This window comes from Filicampus tigris, chromosome 1, assembly GCF_054856515.1.
Source record: "Filicampus tigris isolate MCC_2025a chromosome 1, RoL_Ftig_1.0, whole genome shotgun sequence".
NCBI classification, from domain to species: domain Eukaryota; kingdom Metazoa; phylum Chordata; class Actinopteri; order Syngnathiformes; family Syngnathidae; genus Filicampus; species Filicampus tigris.
In genome coordinates this window covers 39,163,083-39,186,758 of record NC_141217.1, presented here as the reverse complement: position 1 = coordinate 39,186,758, position 23,676 = coordinate 39,163,083, and the positions used below count along the sequence as shown (strand labels likewise).

Genomic DNA, 23,676 nt, shown 5'->3' with positions numbered 1-23,676 from the left:
AGCACAATGCTCCTGTCCTTACACATTGTATATTCAAATAAAACAACAAACTGAATAATATGAAGTTCAGATCTTCCTTAGAGAACCACAATTATGCCATTCTTAATGTTCAATAACATAAGAAAACACAACAAAATGCAAATTAAAAGGCAAGCCCCCCTCTCTGTCCATTTCCATTTACGTCTATATTTATTAATACATGTATCACAGCCTTTTATTGTTTTGTTCTATTTATTGTATTGTTTGTAAAGTGCTTTGTTACAGCTCTAGCTGCTATGAAATGCTCAATATAAATAAAATTGTATTGTATTGTATAAAATTGTAAGAATTATTATAATTTTTTTTCAGGAATCTCACTGGGTGGGCAGTCTTTTGTAACATGGATTATATTTGTATTACTACATACATTTATTATACAAAATATGATTATTGTGGTGTGCTATTAAATTGCCTTGATATTGTATTAATAATATAATGCTGACTTCATTTTTAGCCTCGCGTCTGACGATGTCATTTCCGGGATGACGTCACTTCCGGGCTGATGTCATTTTCTTTACATTACGATGTAAGCCACGCGCCAGTAAATATTTGGGCCGTCGTTGTCTCGGTCCGATCGGTCGCCGGTAGGCAAGTTTTTTCTTCTTTAAAAGCATTACTCTTACCTGATTTCTGACCAGAGTAGACTGCTATGCCGTCAAGTGGTAGGTGTCTCTACCACGCATTCATGTCATTTAAATTGACATTACTCATTGTACTGGAAAAAAAAGACAAAACAAGCGGGAACTGGTCAGCCAGCTCATTCAATTGTTTGCTTTAGCATGCTAACTATTAGCCGCTAATTTTCTATGTGGAGGAAAGGGACTCGGACAGAAATTGTTGGGAGCTAGCACTAACAGTCTCTGCCCTGAGATAGTTTTGTTAATATCTACACGATGCTATTCTGTTTTCCTTAGAATCGTTTTTAATTATTGTGGTTTAGTATTCATGCTATTGCTTATTTGATTATTTTAATTGGCATTAATTTAATTGGTTTCCATTTAATGCTTGATGACTGCACACATTGTATGGAAAGCATTGTGCATTGATTTATGGTGCAGCGCTAATGAAATTATTAAGGAATATGGTCATGACAACTTGAACTTCGGATGTACGTACATTAGGATTTGAAATGGAAAATATTTCACTTAAATGATGTTTCTAATTATTTCTAATTGGTCCTGTTCCATGCAGGCTAGGTTCCCATTCCTATAAATTTTATGTCAAGGAAATTGATGGTGAGCTAACATAGAATCCAGCCGAAAGAACTCCAACAACTACGACAGCCCTGCAGAGCGGTAGGAGGTGCTGTAGCCGGTTTTCTTCTGAGACATTTTCATTCACCTACTGCAACATCTACTCCAGCACTTACACTGGACATTACCTACATCAACTTTCAACCAGCGAGATCCTAGATTTTTGGATTTAATCATTCATACAAACATTGCAAATATTGTAAATTTGTCTTTTTCCTGTTTTTTGGGTGAATACACTTGCATTTGTCATCAGAAGTCTTCTCTGTGATTGAAACATTTTTCCCCACTTCCTCCCTGAGCTGAACTTTACATCTCTGAGCCTAGCCTACAATTCCAGTAGAGTACATTTCATTTCCTTTGTTAATTATAGCATCTACTATATACTAAGCACACAAGTGTTACACTGTCAATCTGGGTGGGCCCGTGCACACCCCTGGCTCCGCCCCCTGCTTGTAGTCCGGAAAATACGGTAGATGTTTTTAGTATTTTACTACATCAGTTCTTGCAAGCCTCATACACAAACACACACAGGTGCCGTCAGGGATTTGTTACTCTGTGGAAAGAAAAAAAATCACTTCGCCCACCACTTTAATGCTGCAAATTGAAAATACTATTTTCAAAGACTCCTGTCAGTCACGCGGCCCCTACAATAGTCACTTTTCTCTCCCTTACGACACCCCGGCACGAGGTATACATTATGGTCATGGATATTTCGCCGCAAATCCCCCAAACCTACTGACTGTAGAAAAAAAGAGAGGGGGGGGAGAAATGCATCAGTGTGAAAGCTTGCTTCTTGATTTTTCTCCTACTGTTTGAATCAGAATGGAAGGTCACCACTCAGACTGATATCCTCCCCTGTCGCCTCACCTCTGGCTTACCCATCGCCCCTTCCTGGAAAGTGGAAACCCCCTTACTCTGCCACCAGGCCTGTAATCCAATTAAAAGCACATTAAGGGCAAATGAATAGCGGCAGATTTAATTAGCTGCTGACGAAGCCTGGCTGTCTGGCAGCCGGGCGGATGGACGGCGGGCAGGGCCGCGTCGCCTCTGACCCACCAGTGTCAACGGGGTGGCGGACGACTGAGAATGCACTTTGCAAGCGCTGCTTCAGTGTGGCCGATTAAGTCTGACATCAGTCCAGCCCAGAGAAACAAAACGGGGTCCTCCCGCCGTGAGTTTGCAAAATCCTTTCATCTTTCACAATTCATACTTGCGGCTTGAGAGACTTTGTGAACGAGTTGTTTCCCTCTCAGACACGTTTTCATGTAACAGACAGCACGACAAATGTGATGCTGTTGTATTGCTCCACGCAATAAGAATTATTTTAGCCACTCCTGATGTGACTACGGCGTTATTAAACTGTCAACCTCGCTCCCACCTGCAGTCTGCAGGCTGCCGCTACTCCTTGGGAGCAATTTTTGGTGTGCTTTATTTCAACTGCTCCAGTTGCTTTGCAATTCAGAGTCACACAATATCACGATAGCATGCCTGTTGAAACAAATCCCCTAATGTCACCCACAGCAGCAGAGAGCAAATAGTGCACTTAATGTCTAATCGGATTTAAACCTTGAATAAACATAAATGATTTCACATTCCCCTGAAGACAACTCTAGTGTGTTTCCAGAAATGAATAATGGGAGACATCAAAACAACCGCCAGCAGTTGCGGTCAATAGCAGCACACCTTCGCTAGCACACGTGGATGTTGCAGACCTGATCATTTAGTGTGTATAAACTAACTGTACCTTGGCCTGAGTTCCACTTATTCCCAATCAGTGAGCATCTTATCTGCCTCACAGCAAATGTTACATATGAATCTATGCTCTGGCCTTCCTGTGTGGCGTTTACATCCTCACACTGTGCTTGTCGCTTTGCTCCAGGTCCACTCTAGCTTCATAACACACCGAAAAGCATCTTGTTAGTTTCACTCAAGACTCAGCATTGTGTCAGGCCTGTGATTAACTTATGATCTGTTCAAGGTGTCCTCCAAATCTCCCCCCACGCTAGCTGCGGTAGGCTTCTTGTGACCCCGAACAACAACAAAAAAAAGGGTTATAGAAATTAGAACGATGTATAAACGGTTTCAATGTCCTCAAATGTTAGACTTCATCCCTGCTGACTAAGTGAAAATGTCTGGACGGGAGTGGAACTTGTCTGATTGTATATTTTTGCTTTCTGTCTTCTGTCCCTTTCGGATGCTGCATGCATCCTTTCCCGTTCCCAAGTGCAGTGTCAGCAATGCAGTGTAACCCGCAGTGACATTTGCATCATGCCTGTTTTTGTGCATGCGTGTACATGCGTGTTCAGTCCCCCATGATGAGCAGCCCCCAGCAAGTCCCAGGTGAGGTTGTGTGGATTCCACATTCTTGTGCATGTCTTTATGTGTTGGTAACTTCTGTGTTCATACATCCACTTATTGTGTTTGTGCATGTGTGTGTGTGTGTTTGCGCGTGTGTAATGAGATCCAAGTCCCTGCCTCTCCGTTTCTCTGCAGCTAATAAAAATATAGAGTGCCCTCCAGATCCCTTTATAGAGAGAGTTGAGACCACGGCGAAATCTAGGACAGGCTCCATTGATTTGGAGGCTGCTGTATTACTCGCCATCACCGCCAAGGCAATATGAGAAGCCTTTTTTTGTAAATCACACAAGCCCAGAGGGACCGAAAGGAGGCGCAGAGAGAGAGGAGAAGGGAGGGATGGTTGGGAAAACGATCCCTGTGCCGTTTCCTCTTCTGCCATCATTGTACCGTGCGCTAGACTTTGTCACACAGAGAAATAACAGAACATTTGTGTGGTGCCTCACAGTAACTTGAGCAGTTCACCGCTCTTGGCGCTGCAATTCAATATTGCGATTTCCACTTTGTCATTTCAAGTATGACTGGGTGCATAAAGACCTTTGTATTTACCCAGTCAGAGGACAGATTCTGCCCCAATCTGGACTTTTCCAGCACCCTTGATTGAAAAGCCTTTTATCTTTGAAAGGTGTGGACAAGTAGATGTGGATTTTTTTTTTTTTTTTTTTTTTTTAAGATCCCTGGATCCCAGACCTCAGAAAACTGGTGGAGTGTTCCGGACCAAGGCCAGGTACTGACCTTCTCTGTCTGCCTTAATAAGATAAGGCCGTGTCATTGTATCGCATCACTCGGCCGCCTTCACCCCATAAAATATTCATGGAGCACAGCCACCTCTTAAGTAAACTGGCCAATTTGTTGCAGAAAACGTGCATTAAGATTGGCTGTGACGATATGCCACGGACCCCCTGGGGCCAAGCCAGACTTGGGCTGCCATTATGGCTCTCGAGTCCCTATTGTTGGCAGCCGTCGGAGCAGAGCCGAGCGGAGCGGAAAGGGACGGGGGGCAGCATGTGGGCTGTCTGTCGGTAATGGGTGTGTACCGAGGGGTGGGCAAGGCAGAAAAGCAGGAAGCGGTGGGAGATAAGAGCAGCTCACAAGAGGCTGACTTTCAAGCGCTCGCATGTTGATGATGAGTTAAGGAGGGGTGGGGACAAGAAAGGCGGGGCCATGTTTGAATGACAATGGACACAAAATGGTGAGGGGGTGGGAAGCACACATGACTACATCATATGACGACAATGACAAACAAAGAAAGCATGCGCATGGAGCATCTCAAACGAATAGATTTCAAGGATGACTTCTTATCTCACTGAGGATTCTGGCTGACAAATCACTAGGCACATTTTCACTTTTCTTTGGTCACACAAGTTGGACGGCAGTAGGAGAAAAACAAAACTTGAGATTGCCTGCAAGGTTTCTGATGAAAATGAACTAAAAAGACTGTTTCCAGAAAAAACAAAAGTGGGAAATCTAAGTGGCTGAAATTCATAAAAGCATCCATCAGTTCTCTTACTCTTATCCAAGGTCGGGTCGCTGGGTGCAGAAGCATAAACAAGGAAGCACAGACTTCCCTTTCCCCAGCCTCTTCATCCAACTTCTCCAGGGTGAGCACCTCACCAAGAAGGCATCCTAACAAGATACCCGAGCCACCTCATCTGGATCAGTGGCTCCTGGTGCCAAGTGGACATGTGCGAAACTAATGTCTGAACATAGAGTTCATTATGCACAATCCGTGATGGGCACAGAAGTCCAATAACAGAGCACCGTGCGGCCGTTCCACCAAACCACTTCCTTTGAAGGGCACTGTCATTGCCCGCTTGAGCATTGAAGTTCCCCAACAGAACAAGGGAGTCCTCAGAGGGACCGCTCTCCAGCAGCCCCTCGTAGGACTCCAAGAAGGGTGGGTACAAGCCGGTTGTTGAGTGAAGTATCTGGCCCAGACATCAACTGGCCCACATCTTGTTTGCCAGAGTCAAGACAGTGCCTCCTTTGCCGGTGCTGGGCCATGTTCGCTTCTCATGCCGTATGTCAGTGCCCACTGAATGCCACCAGTGCCAGCTTCATGCCCAAATGCCTTTGCAATGTGGGTAATTAGGGTAACCGGAAGCACAACACAAGACATTTATCAGTGTTGCTCAGTATCATTTATCAGTAGACATTACTCAGTAATTGTCATGGACATGAAAGGATCATTCAAATGCGTACCTAAAACTGCGACTTGAGTTTACAATTATGCCTATGTGACAGGTGGACAGGCAGATTTGCTCATATGTGGCCCAAATGCCTTTGCTATGTGGGATGCTTACACAGCATTTTAGATGTCATGACATGGAAGCGATGAATGTATTTTCAAAAAAATGTTTGAAATATTCTTATGTTAATACTGAATCAAAGCAAGCCATCAAAAACAGCACAATTGTTGAAACCACTTTTATGGCAGTTTTAAATTTGAATTTAGACTCTTGTACTTTGTACTTTTTTTTTTTTCTTGCTGACTTTTGAGTGGCGCCATAACCAATCGAAGCAGATCTTCGTTCAAACACGTTCCCACACGTCCAATTGTATCGAGCATTAAAGTTATCGCTGTCTTTAATGACTCGCCTTGTACCAATTAGCAACTCTTAAGGTCCCATGAGCTGAAAATATTGCCACCAAAGCTTTGGCCAGTTTCATGTCAACTTGACTATTTGTTAATGTGCCTACTACTCAGTCAACAGTCAAGGCCGCCAGTAAAACTGAGCTGGCGGGCTGGACTTTGGACGTCTCTGCCTTGGCAGACCTCACAATTGCATACAGTAGGCTACAGGAGTTCAACCAGCATCAAATCATGAATTCAGCTAACTAGACTTTTCATGGCATGATGATGTCATCCGTTTTCACATGCAGCACCCCTTAAAGAGCTTCTGTCACACCTGCTTTTTCAAATTCAATTGATGGTGTTTGAGACCACGTGTATTTGAGCTTAAATGTGCGTGTCGTTGAATAAGAGTGTTGGCAGTGCGTATGTGTGTGGGCCGAGCTTGTGAGCAACAAAGAGGTCATTCCCTTTAGCAGTAGATGAGATTTTACTGAGAAGGGAAATCCAATTAGGCACACGGCAGCAGTTGTGGTGGCATTTAACAAATAACTGGCCTTGGCCTCTCTGTGGTGACTGGTAAGTAGGTACGGTGTGTGTGTATGTGTGTGGCACACAAACACCACCCTCCACTCCTAAATTATTGTCTTGTCCCATGTCTCGTGCACATCTTGAAAGAATTACACTTCCATTTGCACCCATGATGAAGGCATTAGTCAACATACACTAGAACAACCAATCATTGTTTCTTTTATCCACCATCAAGTGCTTATGCATCCACACACACGCACACGCCGTCACCTGAAATGTGTGCTTTGTTACAAGCCAGGGAAAAAAATCAATGAAAAGCAATATTGCTATTGGATTTAGTTTATGTTATCGACCTTTTCTCTGGTTCCGAGGTCGTGATGCAGCAGTGAGCAGATGACCCTATGACCTCTACCGAGGGTCACGCAGGATTTTTTTTGGTACACTTTTGGCATTATTTTTCACAACTGCTCCTTTCATATTATTTGGAATCTACAAATGTTAGCAACGTAAAACCTCGCATGACACCTACAAAACCGGCACCTGTTGCCATTAAGAGTTTCTTCTTCCTTTTTCCCCCAAGAGCCGAGTATTTCAGTAATGAGCTGTAACACAGTACCTCCAAGCATGCTCTAATACCAGAGTGGGTCTACGGGACACATTTCTGCACCCAATGTCACAAAAGTGACTCAGTGTTCGCAGAGCGAGCGTGTCTGGGGAGATAATGAGTTCCCGGAGGCGAGAGAAGCGCTGACTGAATGTGGCTGCATGAGTGTGGCTTTTCCTCCGATAGTTGAGTCTTTCGACCGCTAACTGCAAATTGTTCTCACTCCGGCCGAGCCCCTGCAGGATTGGGCTGTAATGAGAAATGCGTCTGCTCCACGTCCGTCTGCTTGTCTCTTCCTCATCCTCGCCTCTCCGCAGTTGACAGGGCAGACAGCAGATCACTCCCAAGAGAACAATCTCTAAAACATGATCCGTCATGTTGACGGAGGCGCGCAGGAGTCTTGAAAAGAAGACAATATCGTGTAGAACACTGATAGACCCCTTAAGCTCTTCTCCTCCTGACGCTCTCAGATCAGGTGTGGAGGGCGGGCGGTGCACGGCTGCGCTGCTTTGGGTGTGGTCACCGAAAGATTGTCCGCTGCGCAGGATTTGGAAGGTTTCCTCGCAGGCTACCCTCGAATCGATATTTATCGGACACCCACCGGAACGAAAGCCTTTCGGCCAACGGCAGCATAAACGCTGCGGCACAAGTCAAAAGGCAATTGTTGGCAGTAAGTCACAATTGCTGTATATGTCCTTGTAAACATAAAAGCACAGGAAAGACGGCACGCGCGGGCAAGCTATACGAGCCAGGGCGGAACAGCCGCGCTGGGATGCGGTGAGCGCAGATTCAAGAAGGGGGATGATATTGCTGTTATAACTTTAATTTTTATAGTTTCCCTTCTTGTATTCCACTTAATAGAGTCACATCAATTTCATGTCAGAGCACCTAGCTTGCTATGATCATTGGCACTATCGTATGCAGAAAGAGCCATAAAGGGACAATTTCGGCACACTTGAAGAAGCTGGCGCCACTCCATCTTGTTTCCAAATGTTTTCTGTGATTAAGAAATTCCCAGCAGTCCAATTTAGTACCAAGGGTTGTCTTGTAGGATGCTGCGGCAAGGACGTTTAGGTACATTTGAGTGTTTTATTACCCCCCTAATATTCAGTCTGCGTGCGGTTGTATCTCCGCCAATGTCAGGAAGCAGGCTGGGAGAAAGTGTTGAAGTGTGTGACAACTTTGTAAGCAATGATGAGAGACAGCTGCTTTTGAGTGCACCAAGGCCACCATGCTTGAATTTATGGTATGAGTAATACTATCTGACTTCACCATTTCTAGTCAGTTCCTTATGTGCGGAGCATATCGGAGGACAAATTTACCACCACAAGTGACTCAAGGAAAAGCTGTGCATTAAAAAGGACATCCAGTAAGTACTATGACAAATGTACTTTGTATCGTTTGTACACAGTTAGTTGGGTCCCCGGAGTGCCGGCCCTCCCACCAAGCACGGAATTAGCCAAATGATAGTTAAACAATCCGGTAGTGGCTTCAGGCAAGGAAAACAAAAGCTGCATTACGGTAAATGCTTTTGTTGTAGTTGAGAATGCTCTCCCCCCCGCCCCCACACACATTTTGGTGAAGTCATATAGACGGACAGATCTGAGAAAACAAAAACAAAAAAAAGGTCCTTTCTATGGGTAGATCATGAAACAACAATGGAACCGGTTTTGTAATTAGAGGAGTGGGCAGGGACTTTTTTTGGGTCTTATGCAGAGCATACAACAGTCGAGAATAATCATTTTTCACGTGGTGCAGTTTGAATAATGCGAGTAATTGAGTTAAAAAATAAAAAAAAATACACCATGGCAACGACAAGGTTAGATCTATGGGAAGACGGAGACAGACCCAAAACATCATTGTAGATTCATTTCTCTCGTGTTTCTAGTTTCTCTGCCTATCGTTAGCAGCGGTCCTGCATGTGTGCCATCACAGCGGCCGACTTCCTGTTTGCCCAACAACTACTAAACTGTAAAATCGATGCTTTTGACACAAAGAGGCACTTGACCATGACGGTGGAGTGCGCATTTGATGAATGTGCCAGTCAAGGGGGTCGTGAATCACAAAAGTGAGGCTGTGTAGGTGTAAAGTTCCACTCAGTCGAGCGAGCACAGAAAAACGTCTTCATCTCTGATGTGTTTGTTTCAAATGAGGAACAAAATGCTGACGGTCGTCTTGCTGTCACTTCCACCTTGGCTGATCCAAGACATTGCGGCTTCTCTCTGCGGTGCCGTCATACGACGATGACGAGATGGAGAACAGAAAGCCGTTTGTTTGTCTTCCTTCATCCCACTTCAATGAAACAAGTGTCGTGAAGTCTGACGTTGTTGATTCTCGCTGACTGCCTGACACAAAAGGAATTTGTGAGATTTGTGGCAAACGTTGCCGGAAGTTGCCGCTCCCTCCGAATTTGCCGCTTGGCAGTGACGGAGTGGCTGTCTGATAGCGTGATGTGCTAGTCTGCACATGCACACTGAGAAGCGCGCAAGCACACAAACGTCTACCTCCCGAGGCTCGTTAGTGCATCTTTGCCTGTGTCTCTTTTCAACTCACTCCCACGGCTTCTTTCACACTGGCTGTCTTGACAGGAGGTATTGGTGGAGGAGTCAAGCGTTTCTTGTAGAGCGGAGCACAACTAAATTCCAGGTGCAGGATATAGTGCAGCGTCAGCCTACTCATTGTCTACTTTTCGCCAAATCTATCTTTGTCACTCTGTAAAATAGCGCATCTATAAATCCATCTTAGCTTTGCTTCCAGAAGTCAATGTTTTTGCTTTATGCTTCTTTGTGTCAAGTAGGCTTTCCCTTTGCTGTCCACAAAGGCGGACGGAAGCGAGGCAAGTACGGCAAAGTACACGGCGCACCCCACACTCATCTTGGCATGTGGTGGGTTAGTGTTAGGATTACTGTTAGTGTTAAGGTTTGTCCCAAGCAGGTGAATTAAATGAAAAGAAGTTCGCCTCCATTTTGCCGTTTTTCATTTATCGCCTACAAAATGGGCATCCGTCGTAGTCGGATATAGGTGGACCGGTCCGTTAGCTCTGTACATTCGGAGAGGCGACACTTCATAAGCAAGTCGCCACTTTACACTTGTCAATAAGCATGCATAGCAATTCTCCTGTCATTGATTTACTCTGTCTCATTCCTTGTTGTTGGCTTACATTTTCTTGCGACTTCTCTAAACTGTGCTCTGGCGAGCTCAACAGGATTTCCACTCAACGGTGGGGACGTGGCTTTATTTAACTTAACTAAATTAGCTGGAGAAATGTGTGATACGGAGCAGAGAAAACTGAACAGGGGGTCCAATGCAAGAACAAAGGAGAAGACGAGGAGGTGAAATTGCACTCTTCACTGCTCTGCGCCTCGTGCCCTCTTCTCTGCACATAAGAGTGATGAGGTGTTGATTGCCTGTGGGCGCAAGTGGTTTCTCCAAACACTCTAAAAGTGGCCCATCCTCTGATTAGACTTGAGTGTTATAACGGCAAATAGGCCTCAACACTCGACCATACATTATGGCACTGAGACAGACCTCCGGGCAGGAGGCTTTCATTAAAGGCCCACACAGACTTAAAGGTTGATAAGGATATAAAAAAATAAATTAAAAAAAATGGTGAGCAGCGAGCTGCTGGAGAACAAACAGTTTGTTGAATTACTGCAGGCTCCTATGAAGGCATCGCCCAGCGATGCATCGATTAAAAAATAACACTCTTTTTGGAGCGTTTTCTCCCCATGTGATGCATTCACGGGTGAGAGATGTTGCGAGACGATGACAAAAAGTTCCACGAAGCGCATGGTGACAGCCAAAGTAGAGGAAGATGAATATTTGCACCCGCACTTCAAGTAAGCGCTACTCTCATATGGCGATGTGCGCGCACACAACCTGACCGCACATCACCGACATACCGAAATTAAACAAGACTTTCCCAAACAACGTTGGAGCCACTGATAATTATTGTCTGTGGGCCGTGACACTTTTTTTTCCCCTTGGAGGGTAATTAGTTCCTTTTCATTTGTAACACTTAAAAATTCCAAACAGGACTTATTCCACATGTTTCCACTTCTCAGACAAGTACCTACCTTTGGATTTCTCCTACAGGAGGCGTTTCTCAATGCAAATGAGGCCAGACGTGCGCGAGCATGGCAGTTTAGAACAGGCTGGATTGATCAATGCGCTGTACTTACTGTTGTACATACGACAGGTGTACACGCTTGATTTGGATTTTGTTGTACTTGCAGACACTCCAAATTTCAGTCGCACGAACAAATTTAGGATCTGTTCTACACGCTCGTTGATAAATGAGGCCCCCGAAGAGCTATTAAGAGAAGATCAATTCTCAAGACCTTGTTGGGCCACATTCGTCTTTTGAACAAAGCGTTACAAACAAGCCACGAAAAGCACCACACGCGCTTAGGTCTGAGGTATGATGAACTGTATGCTTGATCTTGTAAGCAAGATGTCATAAAGGATGGTGGTTTGATTGCCAATATTTTGCACAACAGGCATTGTTGGTAAATTGGGGGAGAATTCAGCACAGCATCTCAACATTTGACTTCTCTTTGACTTGACTACTTCTTTTTGTCTTCACCAATGCAGTTTCTTGAATGTGTCTTGATGCGAGGAAAAAAGTGAAACAAAATGTTCTATCAAAAGACCGTAGGCTACCATAGCAAAAGTGAAAGGGAGTCTGAATGCTTTCTGAATGCACAGCCATGCAATACATTGACTTCACTCGAGTAGGGCCACTGACAGAAGAGTCTATAGGTCTAAGTACGACGCTGCTGAGGAAATTAGCCGCTCCACCGACTGGAGAATGGAGAAATCATTGTGGAGTCCGGTATGCCCCTGTGCACCTGTGTAATTGTGTTTCTAATAAATGTGGCTGCCATGTAGGAGACTTAACACCTTTCCGAGTTCCGGTCCTTTCGACCATCTCTCGAGTGGAACCATTGAGAGCATATTAGCGTGAGCTAGCATGCAGTGCGCCGGGGGACGCCGCCAACTTCATTACTGTGTGATTATGCAAAATCAGCAGAGAGGGGCCAGAGAATCAAAGCTGCCACTGGAGATGAGTGAGTTGTACAGGAAGTGTCCTCCGCCCCACCAGATTGGCCAGGGAAAGATGAGAGAACGCAGAGATCACATTCTCCTCTTGAGCGTCAAAATGACTTGCAGCAATTGGAAAGATGTTGAGGTCTTTCCTGCGAGAATGCGGAAGGCAAGATGAGGATGTGATAGCCAGATAGAATTTGGGGAGAAGTGAGATGAAAAATCCATCTATATTCAAGGAGCTGCAGATGACAAGTGTGAGTAAAATTGATGCAGATGTTTAACGTCTCTTCCTTCTTGTGTTTTTTGTTCATGCTGAAGGGATTGCGCCAGTGTAACATTTAGCCACATTGAACGCTGACGGCAAAGGTGCCATTTGTACGTAAATCTGAACACGAGTGAAGACAAGCGGCATACATCGGTATTGTACCAGATAACGCAACGGTGGTGCGGATGTGCCCAGGGCGGGAGGCCTGCGGCGTGTAGATGGAAGAAGACAGTAAGAAAGCGGTCACACTTCACTTGCTGTCGTCCTATCTCAGCCGCACGGACCGTGGTCATGACCGGCCCCACCTTATCAGCGCTCTCCTTGCTGTAGCCGCCTTTGTCTCCTGGCGCCGCGCGGAACGCCATGCTGGAAACGCCACGTCAGATATAGGTTGAGTCAGTGAGCGGCACTATCAGGCTCGGACATGGCGCCTGCTGGCCTTTGAGCTGTTGAAGTTGCGACTTGAAAAGTGAAAATGTGGCGTTTTCCCTCAGGCGCACAGACGTGCGACGGCACGTCAGAGACAATGCTCAGCCTTGCTAACACGTACACATCCCATTCGAAAGGGAAATGGAAACTAAATTAACTCCTTTCCTAAATGGAATAATGCAGAATGTACCGGTAAGTTAAAAAAGATTAAAAAATAGTGTAGCCTCTATCATCTGCCATGCAAAGGTTTTGTGTCAAGCTTCAAAACAACCCTGTTTGCTGTCAAATGTTTTGCAAACTGGAGTTCAATTCCAAACCGTGATAGACGCTATGCCTGCCCGATTGGCAGATTGCATCATCTCCATTTCAACCAATTAGCATTTGTGTAGCTTTGCATATGACGGTGCAGTTCCATAGCTGCCAACCCCATAGCTGGGTGTACTGAATCTTCCGAAAATTGTCATTTGCAGTACATATCTGTATATAATCTGACACATTACACATTATTTTCAAATGGCTGCTGTCACGTGATCGGTAAATCAACTTTAAAAAAAAAGTAAACGATGTTGCGGGCATTGTGGTAGCTTGTGCGTGACGTGTGGGTGTGTTCGATAAGCGTGAGGAAAAGCGCGGGACACCCTTGCCTCCCTCTGAAGTGTGTTGTGGGGCTGCTAGGCTCCCCCTTTTCGATGACGTGCGACGGCCGGCGCCAACTCCGGCCTTTTGAGAAAGATCTCCCCTGGGTCTCCCGACTACAGTTAGATGACAAAAACGGGAATCGATAACGCTGATAAAATTGACATTGGCCGTACAGATTTGCGATGTACGCCGTGTACATGTTTGAAAAGGTGTTTCCACCTGTACAAATTCCGCCCAAAGCGTACAACTTGACAGCTATGCAGTTAGCAGATTACACAACATACAAACCATCCACCCACCCAATCGTAATGGCGCTGCACGTCCGTCCGTCATCCTGGTAGAACCAGGAAGTACCCTGCTAAATCTTCTCAGCAACATGAGAAGGGTTCTGAAAAAAGATTCAGTATGTCTTGTTACCTGAATTTAAAGTCCAAATCGAAAAATACAAACCTAACTGTACACATTGCCCCATTAAGTCTTTCCCCAATGCTTAGTTGGCTTGGCATGAATAATTTGAAGTTGTCAGTAAGCCTTGTCGGGATGCAAGGGTTGCGGAGGGGGCGGGGTGCTTGCTGAATCAATAGCCATAAGGATTCTGGCTCCTGTTTGCTTTCAGGATCTACAGCCAAAGGAGCCGGTCATCAAAAGTTAATGAGCTATTTAGAACACGCTGCTTCCTTTGCTCTCTGCTGAGACAACAGCAGAGGAGAAAATAGCTCCTGTGCTTGTTTTATGTGTTTTATGTCTCATGTAGATCTGTACAGAGAGATGGACTGCCGAGAGGAGAGCACCACGTAGTGAAAACGTGTAGCGTGTACACTTGTATGCTGTAGTCGCATGAAAGTGCTCGACATGAATCCTAATCTCCCTTTTCTGGCCACTAATGTGCTCACCAAACCTCTCAGCAAGAACAGCAACTCTTGCATCAAATGATTCTTCAAACCTCAAAGGGATCGATTTTAACAAGTCATGCTTGTCATGCTTCGTGAACTTTTTAAAATAACCTTGAGTGCAAATTGAGTTTTGCGTTTCTCCAGTTTTAAAGCAGAATGTGCCATTTTGAAGCCGAGCGGTGATAATGCCATTTTAATCACACTGCTTGCTGTGGGTCCCATCACCGCTTTGTTTATCACTCTGAAGATTACGCTCATCCTCCTCTTGCCTTCCTCCGCCCTTGTCTCCTTTATGTGGTCCTCTTCTTTGTTGTTTCCCTGCATCTCCCTTCCTCCACCTGGAATTGGCTAACGATGCCTGAAGCGACGCGGCTGACTTGTCGCGCAGGACTCTCGCCGGTTTCCTGACGTCTCAGCCGCTAGCTTTGTTAAAAGGGATGGCACATAAATGTGGCAGAGGTAAAACTGATGGTGGGTGAAGTCCCCTGCAGGAGAATACAAAATGTGCAGGAAAGACAGGTGTGTTCATTCAGAATGAACACACATAATGAACAAGTAATCCCATTTCAAATTTAGTTGGAAAGTCTCTTACAAGCGGTCAAAGGACAACAGTTTATTGTTTTTTCTTTAAAATGAGTCAAGCAGAGCATTGATTTGTAGGATGCATCCAGCGGCCGTTTCTGTGTGTTCGCCGCAGATGCGCATCAACCTCCAATTCACACATGATCCCAGACCCCGGAGGACTTGATCCTCACCATTGGCCAATAAATGGCACACCTCCCTACACCTTTGGTCTCGCTTTAGCCGTTCCTGCTGCGTCTGTCTGTCATCCTGGCCACCATCGCTCTTCGAAGGCAGTGGAGCAGCAGCAGCTCAGGCTTGAACTTCAGGTCACCGCAAACCTCGGAGACCACACCACCTGAGGGAAATTCACCTTCCGCTCTTGATTCCTTCGAACATGACCTGGGCTTCAACTTGTCATTGAACCCCAAAGAAAATGACAAAACCTGCCGCTCGCTTGGGATGTGCTGCTACTTTTCTGAATGTTAAGACCCAGTTTGAACAGCCATGCTCCTTACCCCCTCCGTCCAAATGACTGGAATGTGTCACACACAGCCACCACAATGTGCGCAAAAGTCTCTCGACCAAAGATATTCGCCACAAGGGATTTTCTCACGGAAAAAGTGTTATCGCATTCTTTCTGAATTTGACGCATCCCTCAAGAAATTTGCTACACAGCCTCTTTTTTGTCATAGTTTGGTTGGTCTTGCGACTTACACTCAGGTTCAACTTATATACATGAAAATTTGAACTCAGACTGACAAGCAAAATTCCTGTTCCCTAGCTAGCTGGCTCGCCAGTTTAACATGCAGCATTTTTTTTTCTTCACGATACATTTTTCGACTGGTACGATTGACACTCGGAGTGAGTTACAGTCTGAAAAATACGGAGCTTTAAACCAGCCAAGAGATTTGTCTTTCTCTTTCGATCCCAGATCAATTCAAAGATCAATTCAAAGTTTGTGATGGAGATGGTTAAGACATATTAATATAGATTACAAAATTATCCAAGAATAACAATGGAAACGTGCCTATAATGTGTCAATGGTTTTCCTTTCCACACTTGTACATTTTTTTGTCAATCTTTACCAATTATTTTATAATTACACTTTACGAAACATAGGACCACCAATCTCTTTGGGATAACAATACCTGATACATCAACAGGTCCTTCCGTAAACATCACTGGCACTATATTCAAGTTGGACTTATCCATTACAAACAAGCGAATTTGTTCGGTTGGGCTGTTACTTTCTGAGCCGACTCTCCGATGTCATCGGTCACTGACAAGTACTCTCTGCAGGACTGGAGCCTCTGAATTATTGAAGACGCCACTGTCCCAAAGATGAGATGCCACGTGGAAGTCTATGTTCTCCAGCCACGACAAGAGGAGAGAACCTAATGAAACACGGTGGGCAGCTTGCATCCCATCCGTCACTGAATTGCTCGGCCCACACGGGTGTGGAATAAAAGTTTCCCGAGTTTTATAAATCACCCCGGATTAAAAGTTGAAAAAGACATGCTCTATTTAATGTCTATTGCACCGTAGACATTTACCTGTGTACAATGCAGTGTTTATGTAAGTCCGTTGGCCCTCTGTGTATGATATTATTACATGCATACATGAATAAGTGAATAAGTTATGTTCCTGAGGCTGCCAGGCTTATGCCTTACCCAGCGCACCAGTAGTAATACCATCCTTGCTCTCCCTCTGAGCTCCATTTTTATTGCATTACGTAGCCATGATCCTCTAGCTGCATATGAAACCCGATAACAAGCTGCAACCTTTGATTTACCCACCTTTGAGACCTGCTCAACCCTCACATTGTCGGTAAGAGCTAGCTGCCCTGAAATCAATGGCTGTTTAATAACGCTTGTGAGCTGAGCACGATACATCAAATACTTTAATGAAGTCTTATTGATTTTATATACAATACTCAAAATAAGGCATTATTTTAAAGAAAGGTATATTGTGCTTTTTTTTTCACGGTACAAAAACCATTCCCGTGTCCTAACGTGTCTGTCCAAATTTTAGTGCACTCCGAACACCCTCTTTTGTCTCGACTTCATGTACCGTTTGGCCAATGGCGAGTCAGGCGTTTGTTACCATGGTGATGGCAGGGCGGAGTTTGAGCGTTGCTACTTGAGTCAATTAGTGGAGCCCACAGTTTAAAGCAAGCATGGTGAAGCAGCATTCAGCTGCTATGCTGCACACAAATGGAATACGCTGGCAACAGAAGCAAAGTCAGCCCCGAGTGTGAATGCTTTTAAGTCCAGGTTAAAAACTATGCTGAAATTCGGAGGACTTCTTCAAGTCGACCTGGAGCGAACCCACAGAAGCATCGGGAGTACATGCGAACGCCACAACGAGTTTTCAATTTTGAGCAAAGGCCGTGAAAACTTACATACGTGTGATTTCGGGGTTTTCATTAGTATAAATGTGCAAAAAGGTTCAATTGAAATTTGGAAAAAATTGAACGCTGTGAATACTTTCCAGATGCAAAACGATAGCAGATGGTGACCAGTAAATCAATACCAAGTTTACCAGCTTTTTGCACCCCATTTTTTGCCAGCCTTGCCAATTGCCGCCTGGCAAGAACGTTTTGTCTTGGAATGCAGTTCGACCGCAGTTTTACAAGCTTCATGATTGTCACACTGCTAAACGTAGCACCGTTTACAATATCCCTGGCAAGTTTCTCATAACAGAATTTGTTTTTAACAAACCACACAGCAGAAGGCCTGCTTCTATACTGTGTGTGTGTGTATATATATATATATATATATATATATATGTATATGTGTGTATATGTATATGTGTATATATATACATATGTGTGTATATGTGTATATATATACATATGTGTGTATATGTATATGTGTATATATATACATATATGTGTATATGTATATGTGTATATATATATATATGTGTGTATATATATGTATATATGTGTATATATATATGTATATATGTGTATATATATATATGTATATATGTGTATATATATATGTATATATGTGTATATATATATGTGTGTATATATATATATGTGTATATATATATATATGTTTACATATATATATATGTATGTATGTATATATATATATATATGTATTTATGTGTATGTATGTATATGTGTATGTATGTATGTATATTTGTGTAAATATATGTAAGTATATATATATGTGTATATATATATGTATGTGTGTGTGTATATATGCTGTATATGTGTAGGGGAAAAGGGGAAAAAAATCCTAATACAAATTACAAATAATACAAATACAAATCCATGTATCATTCAATCTTTCCATTTTCGTAAAACCTCTTAATCAGACACAAAGAAACGCCAAATTTTTTACATTTCAAATGTATGCTCGGATCAAAACTGTATAAACTGGCTACAGGACTGAGTTTTGTTTTAATATTTGCATAGATTAAGCGTCAGTAAAAATGAACATTTGAGCCACATAAGCACCCATTTGAATCTTGAAATCAAACTCAGTGCTGCGGCCTTGTTTTTCAAATTTGTATTGTTGATCAAACGGAAATGTGAAAAATCAGCTGCGTTTTGTGTGTGTGCGCCTTCGCTCCACTCCCATGTCCCATGTGAGCAGTTGCATCAGTAGGTTATGTGGATGTTGTCACGGTGTGAAACATCACTGTAACACCCATTGGGTTTCACGAGCCCCCCAACCACCTGCACATGTAGGTTGCGAAGCCCCCCGCAACCCAGCCAGCTGCCCTCAGCAGGTGTTGGCAGCAGATAGACAAACATGCTTTACCTGATGGATTCGACAGCCCTTGTATTGTGCTCGGCGGCAATTCAAGCCTCGGCCTGCTCCCGCCGTCACAGGTTGCCGAGCATCCAGCTGGCATCATCTTTGTGACCCACGGGATAATTTGCAGTCTTACAAAACGGAAGTGGTGGGAGTGATTGCTACTTGAAGTGAAATGATAACTACATTCATGGCTAAAAGAAAACAGTAAATTGGGGGGGAGAGAACTTTTGGTCAGTGAAGCACTGACTATTTTGCACATTTGTTCCATCACCTGATGACAAGATGGAGGAAAAAAAAAAAAAAAAGAGAGGTGTAAGACTTTACTGAGGTGCACAGTCTTGGTCCAATTGAGCAGGAATCAATTAATCTCAAACCGGTGCTGGCAGCTTCCTGAATTGTTAATAAACTCTGAGAGATGAGCGTGATTGATTCGCACTGGCTTGTAACAATATGCAGCCCCTCAGTGCACTCATTTACCTTTCGGTTCCTCTTCGTCTGCGCCTTTATCTGCCTTTATTGTCTTTGCATATTAGAGTGCAGCCCTCGCCCAACATTCTGCACCATAACTCACAAAGATGGGTGCGCTGGCCCTCTACCTGGCTGCGCTATCTAGCTTGTTTTTGTGCAGTAGCGTGAACGATAGCATCTGTGTTCTTGTGTCAAGTGATAAATGGATATGCACGTGCGGATGTTCTTGCATATGATTTGGGCGAGCAAAAAGCGCTCGGGGTGGATAGCGATCATGCTGCACGGGTGTTTGGTGACATGGCACTCTAAACAGACAGGAAGACATCACCCCCTTCATCTTCGCTGTCAAGATAACATCTTGTTGACTTCACCCGAGACTCAAGATTGTATTTTGACCAGCGCCGATCATCCCTCTCGCAGACGGCACTCAGCAGCGCCTCGCCACCCTAGAGATCTTATTGGGGGATCGAGAGAGGCGGTGCAGAATAGAAATAGGAAGACGGACAGACTTGGCAAGGGTAAGTTTTAATACCAGAACTATAAATGATAAGTTGTAATATGCAAGGTCGCTACGAGTACAAAAAGGAAATGAGCTGGAGAAACGAATGGAAAGTTAAAGTTGTTGGTTGAGGCCACATTGACACTTTGTTCCCAGTGACCACGGCAATCCCCTTTTTGGATAAAACGGGATGGTATATGAGACAATGGGGGGGGACTTGGCGAGATTTTTAAACTGTCAGATACTTGTAAGAGCAGTCACGGTGCAGATGAGAAACCAAGTCAGCTGTAGTACAACACGGCAACTAAAGCTGACATCACGTAAAATTGGCATATCAAAACTTGGATATAATCTGTCGTAGGATGGAAAGCATGTGCATTCCCAGACATCTGCATTTGATGCATACGTTGTTCTGTTAACAGTCCCGGCGCGATACCGCACGTTTAGCTGCATTATATGGCACAAGTGAAAAATGATGGCTTTGTGAATAGGTTGTTGACAGAAAACATATTCTCAAACAAAGAGCTGGACGTTTTACGACAAATTCACAGTCTGTTTTATCGGCGCAAAAATAGACGATTGCACTGATGGGAAAAAATGGTCTTCCGACGGTGCTTAGTCCCACTACTTTTTAATGTTTCCTGTCTATGCTTCGTCACCTGCAAATTGGGCGTCCGTTATAGGCGGATAGGCGGACCGGTTCGTCACATAGGCGGTATGCCCAGCTCTGATCAAACATATATTGATCAGTAGAATGTCTCCCGTCGTGCCGACACCGACTCTTGAGCCGGGTCCAGTAGGGGAGCTTCATTCAACTTTGCTCAGGTCATAAACCTGAACCACCACGTTTCATCTGAGAAAAGTCTTGACGGAATAAGAGACGTGAGCGACCCCGTTGGAACGTGGTGGGCCGGGAGGGAACATACTGGCATCCCTGGTAAACTGTAGTGCTCCTGTGAGCCTCCGGGACTCAGCAGCCTCTCTGCCCCATCACAGATACTGTGAATATGACTTTGCAAGGCTTGAACATACTAAGCTTCACGGTTGCCATGGCTGCCAGGAACAAAGTGTAAACATAGCTTATCGAAGTCCTCAAAGATCCAATTGAATCAGGAGTCTGTCTCTGCTTTTTGCCTTAAACTTTTTTCAGAAGTACATTTTTTGTAGCGGTGCGTCCATTCGTCCATTCATCCATTTTTACTGCTTATCCAGGGTCAGGTCATGGGTGCAGCAGCTTTAGCTGGGGAGCCCAGACTTCCCTCTCCTCAACCACTTCTTCCGAGGGGTTCTCATGGCGCTCCCAGCCCAGCCGGGAGACATCGTCTCTCCGACGCGTCCAGTCGTGGCAAGGGCCTCCTCCTGGTGGGATGTGCCCAGAACACATCGCCAGGAGGCATCCTCACCAGATGCCCGAGCTACCTCGGCTGGCATTTCTCAAGCGGAGAAGTAGTGGCTCGACTCTGTGTCCCTCTGGTTGGCCCAGCAGAGGTGAGGGTAGGAACAAAGATTGGCCGGTAAATTGAGAGCTTAGCCTTTTCAGCTCAGCTCTTCAACACGACAAACCGAGAGACCATTTTCTACACCATTTATCTTGTGCAGATCCCAGGGATTTTGAAGCTTGTTCCGTAACTGATGGGTGCAGCCTGGACTGATCACATCACCCACAATGTTTTGATCTGTATGACCATAAATACAGGTCATGTCAAAATTGTAGTAGATTGCCTGTATACTTGAGTTCCAGCATTTCCTAGGCTTTATAATGATGGCGGATTAACCCTTAAATTGATCACTTCTGTCGCCATTATTTCCTACAGGAAAAAATGTTCTGAAATGCGCTGCAACCTTCGAGGTTCCACTGCACTCTCACACTTTTACGACCACAATGCAATGCCAAGCCAACAGCTGTTTGCTGCTTTTTTTTCCCAATCTACTTTTATGGCTGCAACATATTGTCACAGAGTAAAGTGTTTTGTGTTGAGAGCTAAAATGATGACTGATTCTGTGACTGAGCTCAGTTGCACAGGACAGTCGTATGGTAAACTCACCACAAAATGCCAGTTGCTAGAAACCTTCTCAAAATACTTCTTGCTGAAATAACTGATCACTGATAACCTACCACTCGGTTCTGGCTACAAACAGTTCGTAAAGACTCGGCGGACTGAATTTGACTGGCAGATCTGAACCCTGAGGTGGCTGCACTATGTAAACACATCTGAGGAAATGAAAAGTAAAAGATGAGGATTTTCAATGTTCTTTCTGCGCAAACAGAGAAGTGCCTGATTTGATAGCCTCTTATGGAGCCTTTTTCTTGGTTAATGCCTTTTTCGACTGGCGTAGGTCTTTTTCTTCTCCATCCTCTCCAATCTCTTCTCCGCTGCCTCTCATGTGTATTAAAGCTGAGGCCGATCTGTCCCCTTGCCATCCATCCTCTTCATTCCCTATCTTCTCCTTCTCCTCTATCACTCCTCCATCTTCCACCCCCGCCTTTCTCATTTCTTTCTCTCACATGAGGTGCCTGTTGCTGGTCCAACATGGGAGTCTCTCCGAGGCACTACCATCGACTTCAGTGGCCGGTTATTAATTACTCGGCGATACCTCATCTGTTCTCCGCCTGCCAACAGAAGTAATTACTTCTCTCCCCATTTTCCTCCCCTCGTCTGCATCAGAAATGACGCGATAACCAGGAACCCAAATTACTCCCGCTGATGAGACAATCATTGAGCACTAGGGAGAACGGCAGAGATTTTTCAGCCCGGCGCTGTGATTTGCCCGTCAGGGTAATGGCACCTCAATTTGGTTTTGGATGCTTCCTGGACACATTTGTGGGGCATTTCCAATTTTCAGCTTGTGCAACACTGAGAGATGAAGAAGGACTGATAATGTCGATGGATTAAATGAGCAATTTTGGGGGATATTTGTTTAAGTCTCTTCTAAAAGAGAGCGAGTGAGCGCCTTTTCCTTCTATATTACAATACAATGAGAAATCACAACATTATAAAGATGTGCTGATGAACTAAAGTGACAAAACAACTAGCTTTTTTTTTTTTTTACATTTTAGAATAATCAGTGCCTTTATTAAAAGATGAATATTTCATTTCCAGCTAGTAACGTTTGGATGTGATACACAACTTAAAGGATCATTCATTGAGCAAAGATCTTGGGAGAGGTGGTCTTAAAATGTGAATAAAGGTCTCAAACCTTTCATTTGTAAGAACTGCATCAAACCTTCAACTCACTGACGTCACTAGAAATGTGCATTCTTCTTTTATGATCCGTTTCCAGGCTTCACCGCAGTCTCAGTTCAGTGTGTTTTGCGAGATATTCTCATCAGATAGTCAGGCCAACATCTTCCACTCCTTTCTCTCAATGAACTCTTTTGTTGTTTTGGCACTTTGCTCTTGTTATTGTTAGATTACGTCACTAACTGTTGTTATAGGGTCTTCCGTAACAACTCTTGAATTTTTTCTGTCATCAGTTGCCTTCCTTTTCCGGGGTGCACCTGTTCGATGTCTTTTACATACACCAGTGTTTTCTTTCTTCTTCATGACATTCCAAACAATTGTACTTGCTGTGGCCAATGTTTTTGCAATCACACTTACTTTCCATCAAATCTATTCCTAACTGTTGTTTGTTGTTTTACAGCCTTAGACAAATCTTTAATTTTTATGTTGGTTACACAACTAACACCAGCGAAAAACCCAAATCAGAAACCAAGGTGGATCAGATGGAAGAGATGGCTG

The 23,676-nt window shown here is 44.3% G+C and overlaps 1 protein-coding gene across 17 annotated transcripts; it reads left to right on the top strand.

Annotated features, from left to right (window-relative positions):
- Nucleotides 1–509: 509 nt before the first annotated feature.
- LOC147154041 (uncharacterized) lies at nucleotides 510–22,997 on the top strand. Of its 17 annotated transcripts, none has more exons than XR_015088697.1 (7): nucleotides 510–623; nucleotides 1,231–1,334; nucleotides 3,517–3,632; nucleotides 4,321–4,374; nucleotides 16,493–16,600; nucleotides 19,751–19,955; nucleotides 21,149–22,997. XR_015088697.1 is itself a non-coding variant. In XM_086045390.1 (6 exons), exons 3-6 carry the CDS (start codon nucleotides 3,587–3,589, stop codon nucleotides 21,452–21,454), a joined length of 504 nt encoding a protein of 167 aa, XP_085901516.1. In that variant the 5' UTR covers nucleotides 510–623; nucleotides 1,231–1,334; nucleotides 3,517–3,586; the 3' UTR covers nucleotides 21,455–22,997. The 17 variants fall into 17 exon arrangements, 4 of the variants coding, with proteins under 4 accessions (XP_085901516.1, XP_085901541.1, XP_085901533.1 ...); XR_015088706.1 differs by having other exon boundaries at nucleotides 1,231–1,341; nucleotides 3,522–3,632; nucleotides 19,858–19,955; XR_015088703.1 differs by having other exon boundaries at nucleotides 1,231–1,341; nucleotides 19,858–19,955.
- The last annotated feature ends 679 nt before the right edge of the window (nucleotides 22,998–23,676 follow it).